Below are 10,936 nucleotides of genomic sequence, written 5' to 3'. Positions count from 1 at the left end.
ACCTAGGTTACTCCGGTCTTCCCTTGAAATAGACCTTGAGGGAGATAACTTTATACATGGCGTGTTACAAGTGTTGATGTGCCTGTGTGTGTTGGGGGGGGGGGGGGGGGGGGGGGGCTACTGTATCACATCATTCATTTACTGTCATAGCCAACCATTAGCAAATCATGGGGCATGGAATTGAAATTGGAAAGAATGGCGAAATCATAAGCAGAGAGGTGTCAGTTATGCAAAACGGTGATGGAGTTTGTGAGTGGATGTGTGTGTGTGTGTGTGTGTCTACCTGCGTATCATGCTGTATACACACACCTGCAGTGTATATAGATACACACATAGGTAACTGTCAATGTCACAGTAAATCATTAGTGGTCGACATCAATGGTCGCATTAAAAAACTCTTTAATTAATTTTTTTTTTTTTTTTTTTACATTGCCTGGGTGAAATTAGTTAAAAGAAATCACGTTCAAGGTAAAAATTAGATCGAGAACGGAATGGAATGATAACAAAACATAAATTCAAATGAGTTTTAGGAAAAAGTGTGTTCGAGGAAACCGTGCTGGAGAATAGTTTTGTAAAATAATTATGCTTTTTATCAGATTCAGATGGGGTATTTTTGTAACTATTTGGAATACATGGGATGAAGTTTGCATCATCCAGTCAATTTATATGAAAAACTTGAAATTTTGAATAACCAGATTGGAGAACCCCTTTCCAATTCTTTAAACATTCAAGTCACAAGTTTTTACCACACAAATTTGTAAAGTAAAAGTCGAAAGATAAAGATACCATCTAAATATAATTTATTCTCCCATGAACGTATTGTAGTAATAAAAATAACAGTAACAACAAGTCTCAAATTTATAGGAATTTGAGTTCAGTAGTCTTTCGCATTTCATAGAATTTCATTATAAAAACAAAATATTTAAAAATAATAAAAGAATACATAAAAATGCAATATGGTATTTTGTAAACAACCACTCATTAATAAGTGGGAGACATATGGTCAAGTGATAAAGTCAAGATTGGTTAATCCATGGAATATGAACTAGGGTACAAAAACGACTCTGTATAAATGGACTGAGCAGCCTTTAAGAGACATCAATAGATCAATTCAAATACAAAATTTGGGGGTTAAAATATCACATTTTTTATATTCCTCCCTCTCATATTAATAGTCACCTTAGCTCATTTATTTCAAGTGCTTTCCATACATGGAACAATATTCCTGTCAGACTTAATTTATTGAGCTTAGTTGATACATTAATAGATGTTCATTATCACGAACACACAACACAATTTGTTTATTGCACTAATAATCCATTTAGCTTAATCAGTCAGGTTAATATAGGAAAAAGATCTTGAATACAACAATCAAAAAATAATATCAAAGGGCTTGCTTAAAATAACATTACAAACTGGGTATCAGGCACTGCTGCGGGAGGGGAATCTGAAAAATTGTCACTGATAGAGTACTAAATAAACCAAAAGAAGAGAAAAAAAAAACGTGAAAAATTTAATTCAAACAAAATCGTATATATTTTTACAAAATTGTTTTCTTTTTTTCTCTTAATAGTTTTGTATGGCACTGTATCAATCACAAATTGACAGATTGAAATAACATGGAAGCATTTGGTCAATTATGTGGAAAAGACATGTTGAGCTGCAGAAAACGGGTTTTTTCGTTGTTCATTCAACCAAACACCATCTCATAAGGATAAGGCAAATCAATCTTAGAGACCTCATCAAGTTGTTTTCTAGAAACACACTCCAGCATGGTTTCCTCGAACTCCTCGGGACACTAGCCACTCCTCCCTATCTCAATTTGTGGCGCTGAGCTGCAGCTGATACCTAGGTTACTCCAGTCTTCCCTTGGAATAGACCTTGAGGGAGATAACTTTATACATGGCGTGTTACAAGTGTTGATGTGCCTGTGTGTGTTGGGGGGGGGGGGGGGGGGGGGGGGAGGATAGGGGGCTACTGTATCACATCATTCATTTACTGTCGTAGCCAACCATTAGCAAATCATGGGGCATGGAATTGAAATTGGAAAGAATGGCGAAATCATAAGCAGAGAGGTGTCAGCTATGCAAAACGGCGATGGAGTTTGTGAGTGGGTGTGTGTGTGTGTGTGTGTGTGTGTGTGTGTATGTGTGTGTGTCTACCTGCGTATCATGCTGTATACACACACCTGCAGTGTATATAGATACACACATAGGTAACTGTCAATGTCACAGTAAATCATTAGTGGTCGACATCAATGGTCGCATTAAAAAACTCTTTAATTTTATTTTTTTTACATTAGCTGGGGGAAATTAGTTAAAGGAAATCACATTCAAGGTAAAACTTAGATCGAGGACGGAATGGAATGATAACAAAAAATAAATTCAAATGAGTTTAAGGAAATAGTGTGTTCGAGGAACTGTGCTGGAGAATAGTTTTGTAAAATAATTATGCATTTTATCAGATTTGATTTTTTTTTTTTTTGTAACTATTTGGAATAAATGGGATGAAGTTTGCATCATCCAGTCAATTTATATGAAAAACTTGAAATTTTGAATAACCAGATTGGAGAACCCTGTCCAATTCTTTAAACAATCAAGTCACAATTTTTTACCACACAAATTTGTAAAGTAAAAGTCGCAAGATAAAGATACCATCTAAATATAATTTATTCTCCCATGAACGTATTGTAGTAATAAAAATAACAGTAACAAGTCTCACATTTATAGGAATTTGAGTTCAGTAGTCTTTCGCATTTCATAGAATTTCATTATAAAAACAAAATATTTAAAAATAATAAAAGAATACATAAAAATGCAATATGGTATTTTGTAAACAACCACTCATTAATAAGTGGGAGACATATGGTCAAGTGATATAGTCAAGATTGGTTAATCCATGGAGTATGAACTAGGGTACAATAACGACTCTGTATAAATGGACTGAGCAGCCTTTAAGAGACATCAATAGATCAATTCAAATACAAAATTTGGGGGTTAAAATATCAAATTTTTTATATTCCTTCCTCTCATGTTAATAGTCACCTTAGCTCATTCATTTCAAGTGCTTTCCATACATGGAACAATATTCCAGTCAGACTTAATATATTGAGCATAGTTGATACATTAATAGATGTTCATTATCACGAACACACAACACAATTTGTTTATTGCAGTAATAATCCATTTAGCTTAATCAGTCAGGTTAATATAGGAAAAAGATCTTGAATACAACAACCAAAAATTAATATCAAAGGGCTTGCTTAAAATAACATTACAAACTGGGTATCAGGCACTGCTGCGGGACAGGAATCTGAAAAATTGTCATTAATAGAGTACTAAATAAACCAAAAGAAAAGAAAAAAAAACGTGAAAAATTTAATTCAAACAAAATCTTTTATATTTTTACAGAATTGTTTTCTTTTTTTCTCTTAATGTTTTTGTTTGGCACTGTATCAATCACAAATTGACAGATTGAAATAACATGGAAGCATTTGGTCAATTATGTGGAAAAGACATGTTGAGCTGCAGAAAACGGGTTTTTTCGTTGTTCATTCAACCGGAACACCATCTCATAAGGATAAGGCAAATCAATCTTAGAGACCTCATCAAGTTGTTGCATCTGGAATAAAATTAATATTAAAATTTAAACAATGAAAAGACAGTTTTAAAAAAAAGGTCTTTCAGAACCATTTGACCCATGGAGTCAAGAGTTTATCCAAGTTTTTGTTGCATGAAACTGACAACAGCAATTGCTTGCTACCCTTTGGATAGGACGCTAGTCTATCGCAAAGTACTTTCTGCCAGATCTAGCAGACCCAACGACCCAATCACTGCTGGATGGACAAGGGGGTCAGAAAAAAATTTCATTCCCTTTGCATGTGAAGCGAGTGTTCTACCAACTGAACTATTGGGACCCCATAAACAGTAAAGCCTACATATAAATATTTTTTGGGACTAAGAACACTTGAAGGGTAAGCCGATGATTCATTAAATTTGAATCCTTGAATTTTTCATCATGACTAAAAGTTTTAAAGACCCTGACCCAGTAGTCCTAAGACATACATAACCTATATTGAATTGTCAGTAAATTGAGTTCGATTTAGGTACAGTTGTGTCAAGGGATGCAACAAATATTTGCCTAGTTCAATTCGGTCTATTAACGTGATGGTGTCCCTTAGATCAAAGAGAAGAATATCAGAAGATATTTTAAACTTATTCTTGCCCTTCACTATTGTTTCCAAAAAAAAAAAAGTAGTTCTAATTTCTTTTGCTTTATTTAACATCAACAATTTATATATCTATAATCAATTAATAGTCCAATAAGACAACTATAACAGTTGTAACAAGACTTTCTAAAAAGCAAGATACACAGATAGGAACTAGTCAACTAGAGCACAGAAGTAAATTCCTTCTTCTTCTTCTTCTTTCAGCTTATCCCGCATTTTGCAGAGTCGCCATAATGAATGCCATATCTCCATGCATCTCGGTTCAGAGCATCATCTTCCTCCATGCCCAGTTCTTTCATATCGTACTTTATCTTAGCCAACCATCTAGTTTTTGGGCATCCCTTTTACCTCTTTCCCACCAATTGTAAGTCCAATACTTTCCTTCCGACATACTCCCTCTCTCATCTCTTTACCATTTCAATCTATCTACTCTCATCTTTATTGATACATTCTTCACTTCAGTCAACCTTCGAATTCGTTAATTTCTCACTTTATCTTTTCTTGTCCAGCCAAGTGACCATCTCAACATCCTCATTTCTGCCACCTAAACTTCTTATCTTGTTTCTTTGGTGTGGCTGCTGTCTTTAGTCCATATAGCATTGCTGGTCTTACAACAGATGTATATATTTTCCACTTCAGCTTTGCGGAAATTCGTTTGTCACACATAACTCCAGTTACCTTCCTCCAATTATTCCAGCCTGCCTGTATCCTCTTCTCTTAATCTCCATCTCATTGCCCCCATCTCCTTGTACAGTTGTTTCTAAGTATTTGAATTGGTTTGTCTCTGGAACATCCTCTTCTCCTATCTTTATTGGTGGTCCTGCTCTCTGTTGTCTGATGCACAAATAGCCTGTCTTTGATCTGCTTACCCTTAATCCCCTCCATTCCAACACCTATCTCCAACACTCCAGTTCCTTTTCCGCCTCAGCTTTTGTATCACTCAAAAGTACTATGCCACCTACATACATCATGTTCCATGGTGCCTCTCGCCGAATGGGTTCTGTTAGTACATCCATTACTATTGCAAACAGCAGTGGGCTGATAGCAGGTCCCTGATGTAATCCAACTCTTACATTAAATTGATCAGTTGAGCCAACAGCTGTCCATACCCTGTTTTGTTTCCTTTGTACATTTCTTGGATAACCACATTTCTTCTCTTGGTACCCTATCATATGCTTTTTCCAGGTCAATGAACACAATGTAATTCTCTTTGCTTTTCTCGATACTTCTCTGCAGTCCCTTTTAGAGAAAATGTAGTATCCGTTGTACTTTTACCAGCAACAAATCCAAACTATTCTTCATTTATGTCTACATTTTTTCTAATCCTCTTATCGATTACTATTTCCCATATCTTCATTGTCTTTCATTAACCTGATCATCATCATCATTGCCTTTTTCACCCTGGGTCAGGGTATAGGCCACAGACAAACAGTTTCCATCCTTCTCTATCCTGAGCCAACTTTTTTATCTCATTCCAGGTCTTACCACTTCTCTGTATATCAGCTTCTTTAATTCTTCTCCATGTTCCTCGTGGCTTTCATTAACCTGATGCCCCTATATTTGCCACATTCTTGAACATCTATCTTATTTTTGTATATGGGAATCAACATACTTTTTGTCCATTCTTCTGGCATTTTTTTCTTCCTGTAGAATGTCATTGAATAACCATACCAGGAAATTTAATCCTTCATCTCCAAGTGATTTCCACAGTTCTGCTGGTATCTCGTCTGGTCCAACTGCTTTTCCCCTTTTCATCTTGCGCATTGCATCCCACACCTCGTTCTTGCTTATCTCATCTATTATCTTCTCTTTAGGTTGTAGATTCCAAAACATATAAATCAGTGTGTCCATTGTGAATCTATTAAAAGTTCCACTCAACACATGCAGAGGATTCCTATGATTAGCACACTCAATTGCTAATAATACATTAAAGATAGTCATACACATAAGTATTAATAACATATCATAGAGAGATGATTGAACAGGAAAAGAAATATATCTCATAAAAATATATAAACATTCATCTGAATAATTCCCAATCAGCAAAAGACCATACACAGTTTTCGGGCGAAATAAAAAAAGGTTTCAATTCAGATCGCATATATACAAAAGTACAATCTAGAATCAAGGAAAGGACAAATGATATAGGAAATTAGAAGATATAGCAAGGGTTAACAAATATAGAACTCCCAAGATCTTTAGGCAAATGTTCCCCTGGATAAAGAAATCTCCATCTTTTGCAGTTCACAGACAAAATAATCAGTGCCTTTAAAAGAATGCAAAACGAAGATTAAAATAAATCCTTACCTCTTCAGGACTCAAACTCCACCCAGAGGCAGCCTGCATGTTGTCTTCCAACTGACTCAACTTGGTAGCCCCAATAATAACAGACGATACAACATCTTTCTGAATGAGCCATCTCAAAGCAACCTGTGCTACACTTTTGCCTGGTAATGAATGAAAAGTTTTAAACCTTAACAGTTTTAGATTAATTCCCAATTTAAAAATCACAGTCTGTAGAATACACTCATCTGGCTGACACAAATACATCAATATTTTGATCTTATATCTTTGGCTGTCTTAACTCTTTCACTTTCCCCACCCTAGCAATGTGTAAGACATTAGAGGAAATTAACACTTCAAATTTTAAGAAAATGAGCAATGAAAAACGTTCTGGTCTTCGACCCATCTCCTGTTCCTTAATGAAATATAAATCAATAAATGACATGAAATTGTAAATAAACATTCAGCATCATCAAATATTTTACTTATATAAAAAATCTCAAACTGGACAAAAATTTGTAAATTAAACATTTTTACATTCTATATACAGTGGAATCCGCAAAAAGTCATCACTCTTTTAGTCAACTTCTGCTTAAAGTCCACACCTCATGTTGGTCCAAAATTTACTGCTCTTTATCTAAGTGTGCTCCATCGATAATGGATAGAGTCAACTTTGCTTGAAGTCAAGCAATCTTACTGGCAGTGTTGATTTTAAAAGGATACCACTGTATATAAGTGACAGTATTAACATATTTTTAATGAAAAAATTTCGTTTAATATACAACTATGCCCTTTAGAAGTTTCAATTTTGAAATTGTATATATTTGTTGAGTTAATGGCATTAAGAACATTTCAAGTCAGTGATAGTCTTCTACAAAGTAATTCAACCAGATCTATTTGAGATTCACTTCTCCGATAAAAAAAAATACTTGACTGAGTATATTTTCGAATCAGCTCGTTAAATGTGATAGTTAAGCTCAATGTTCTCTCGTCAAGACTCCCATCAAATCAAACAACAAAAGCTGACATGTAGGCAAAAATCTTCAACTTGTTTCTTATTGAAATACCGTTAAGGGTTTTGTAAAGGCAGAAAAAACCCATGCTGTCTTCCACTAAAAATGTCCCTAAACAAATAGAGTTGTTAAAAAAAAAGTAGACATACCCTTTCCCTTTCCAATCTTTTCAGCCATTTCAAGGATGTCGAATGTGGCGTCATCCAAAGTTGACCAACCAGGTCCTGCTTGAGTTTTCCTTTTTTTCTCATCCTCAGCAACCCAGGCAATTCGCCCTTCTGCCGGAGCCACGTTTCTCTTGAATTTACCACTCAGCAAGCCACTGTAAAATAAAATGTTACTCTTAAAATACAGCACAGTCTGTGCCAAATTCAACAAGGTTGCTTTCAGTTAAAAGAGTGAAATTAATTAATCTGACAAAGAGAAATTTCACTCATTCTATCTTTAATGTTAATAATTAATCATGAATAATCATCGTTAAAATACCAAATCCCAAATTACTACAGAGAGTATGTTGCAATCAGTATTTTATTAAATGTTCAAATATGGACTGCAGTTCTGAACCCTCAGATAAAGAAATAACTACAAAAAATGGGAATAAAAAAGGAAAAGTGAGATACTCAAGGGATTTTTTTCTCTATGATATCCTTTGTAAACTAAAAACCGATCCAGCAAAGATAAAAATATGTGAACTCCTGCCTCAATCTGATAATATTATAACAAGATGAATCTGATAAATTAATAGTTGAATCATTTGAAAGTTAAATTTGAATATATTTTTTTGCAGTTTAAGATAAAATATTCATTTGTTCAATAATGGCACATACATTTTATTAACATTTAGTAAAACAAATTTTCAATTTAATTTTCAGCGAATCGTTCTCTGTTCCAGATTATCTCGTTGAACAGCGAATCGTTCTCTGTTCCAGATTATCTCGTTGAATGAGAATTCCTTTGTAAAGGTATTTAAACAAATCATTAAGAAAAGAAATAAATCTAATGAGGCAAATGTAAATTTTGTTCCTTATACAAAGAGTCAAAGTCATATTGTTAAATGCATATATTTTTTTTTTTGTATATGGCAATTTAATTACCTTTGATTTCATATAATTTATCTAGTTAAGTTTTTCCTGGTTTGAAACATGAAACAAGGTGCGTTCTATGCGTTAAATAAAACAGGCAATTTAACTGACTATATTCTTATAAAACAAGAAACTAAAAGACTGAAATTTATTGTTTATCACATAAAGAATATGTAGTATTTGTATGAATAGAAAAAGTCCTGGTTGAGCCTATTATCTTTGGTGAACAGTAGCTTTGACTTAACATTAATTTGTCATAGCATGTTACAATTTTCACAAACAGAGCAATAATAGCATTGACTGGATAAATGAAGAGAGAATTTGTGATTTGCAAAATGTTCTTAGTGGCTGAAGGGTTAATCAAATGCAAATGTGGTAATGTGGGAGTAGACAATGGAGTTCTTACGGATATGCAAATATATACCTTGTTATCTCTCTTGTATTATTTCCTTTAAAATTTGCTACATCTAATCTCTTTTAGATTTCATAAGAAAACAAGTTGTTGTTTTTGTTTTTTGTTTTTTGTTGTTTTGTTTTGTTTATAATAAACATTTTAAAGCTAAACTCCCTGTTGAATAATGTCATATAAAATGGCAGATTCTCCATTTTGAAAAATGCTTGCAATTGGTCTGCAATGGGTAGATTTAGGAGAAGTATGATGCAAATGTCGTCAAACAATAATCACATCCATAATTTTAGGTCCATAATTACCATTTATTATTAATATTACTATTAATATAAGCTAACAGGGGGATGTATCTATTGTGCTCATAATTTACTAAGTTTTTATTCCCACTTCTGATAAGATCAAACTTAGGATTGCAAAACAAATTTTGCCCGCACCTTCCTAGTTATCTGAGAGCAAATTTCTCATAAGATTTACTAAATTATTATTATAAATCCTTCCATTTTTCTGTCCTGTGCTGTTGCATCTTCTATCAACAATGTTTTTGTTCATATGAATGTTTCTGATAAAAATGGAACTGTAAGAGGTATGTACTTTACTCATGGGTGCCAGCAGGAAGAAGTGCTGAAACCTGAAACTAAAATCTCGACACTTTGCCAAACCTGAAAATGTTCCTACTGAAAATGCGGCCTAAACTTTAATCTTATTTCATCACCGTTTTTATACCAGTATTAAATGATTACACAGCAAAGAGAGTTCCGGTTTCACGAATCTACCTCCATACACTGCAAAGGTGGCAGAATCACGTTTTCGAATTTTTACCAATGCTATTAGGTTATTTTACTCAAAACACTGAAACCGGAGGTATTTGACTTTGAGATATCTCAAAACGGTATAATCAATATTTAAAAGTCATTTGCACTTGTAATACTTCTAAATCATTTCTGAGCACTAACAATAATTGCATAGACTTTGAATTCAGTGTCTTGAGTAACCCTTGACAAACGTAGATCTCAGCAGCATTCTATCCATGTAATCTTCCTGGCAACACGCTAAGCCTCTCACAGATGCTGACACAAAAAAACATGGATGTGGTTGGAGTTAAAAATACTACTTCCCGATCACTCAGAGAGATGACTGACAAAGACAAACCATAAAAAAAAAAAGAGTGGAAGCTCTTATAGAAGAATGCACATGTTCACATCCACCTGCCTCTCTCACAGATAGGAACTCGAGCTAGTTATAGAGGGGAAAAAATATGTCGAATCGTGGACAGAAAGCTAGAGTTACAAAGTAAAGGAACAGACATTGGGAGACAGAAGACTCTCTCAGTAGTCCCGATAACTACTCATTGTTACTTGATGATCAAAGATGAAAGAATTTGGCTTTATTATCAGCAATATCAATGTCTCTGGATGAGTCAAAGGATCAGTTATATGCTGTTCAAAGATCGAAGAGATGAAGGTTCAATAAAAAAAAATGTTTAAATTAACATGCTAACCCCTTCAAAGGACTCCAAGGCAAAACGCCGAGGCCTTCCATTTTACAGACTTGGAAACTCTCCACCTCGGACCATCTACTGAGTAGGCTGTATTGTTGCTAAAGGAGAAGAAGGTAAAGACAATGAACAAAGGAATATTAATGATGAAATTGAGGATGAAAAATGGTAGTCCTAGCGGAGGACGTGGGGGAAGAGGAAGAGGAGGAGGAAGAGGAGAAGGAGGAAGAGGAAAAGAAAGAGGAGGAGGTGAAGAAGTAGGAGATAATAATGATGATGATGATGATTGATCAAAAGATCAATTGAAATAACTTTTCCTCTTTCCATAGTTTGTGAGACTCAAACAGAGATTGTTAAAATGGAAATAAACAACCTGGCAGATTTATATTGAATGGAAGCCTATTGACTGTCTCAAAATCTGACAAG

At 34.4% G+C, this 10,936-nt stretch overlaps 1 protein-coding gene across 4 annotated transcripts in view; it reads right to left on the bottom strand.

Moving 5' to 3' along the window:
• Window positions 1-783: 783 nt before the first annotated feature.
• LOC144972742 (1-deoxyxylulose-5-phosphate synthase YajO-like) overlaps window positions 784-10,936 on the bottom strand; it is a 28,945-nt gene continuing 18,792 nt past the window's right edge. For 2 of the 4 annotated variants that reach the window (XM_078914330.1, XM_078914348.1), the window contains exons 6-9: window positions 10,514-10,611; window positions 7,674-7,846; window positions 6,536-6,675; window positions 784-3,621 (exon numbers count right to left, since the gene is read on the bottom strand). In XM_078914330.1, the coding sequence (XP_078770456.1) occupies window positions 3,502-3,621; window positions 6,536-6,675; window positions 7,674-7,846; window positions 10,514-10,611 (531 nt within the window). In that variant the 3' untranslated portion in view covers window positions 784-3,501. Of the gene's footprint in view, window positions 5,600-5,773; window positions 6,676-7,673; window positions 7,847-10,513; window positions 10,612-10,936 lie in introns of all 4 variants that reach the window. The other 2 variants (XR_013645425.1, XM_078914339.1) reach the window with 2 other exon arrangements.

Source organism: Berghia stephanieae, chromosome 1 (genome assembly GCF_034508935.2).
Source record: "Berghia stephanieae isolate SIO BIC M18660-M18661 chromosome 1, UCSD_Bste_1.3, whole genome shotgun sequence".
Classification (NCBI taxonomy): Eukaryota; Metazoa; Mollusca; class Gastropoda; order Nudibranchia; family Aeolidiidae; genus Berghia; species Berghia stephanieae.
Note: the sequence above shows the minus strand (reverse complement) of the source record. Positions and strands in the feature narration are given on the sequence as shown.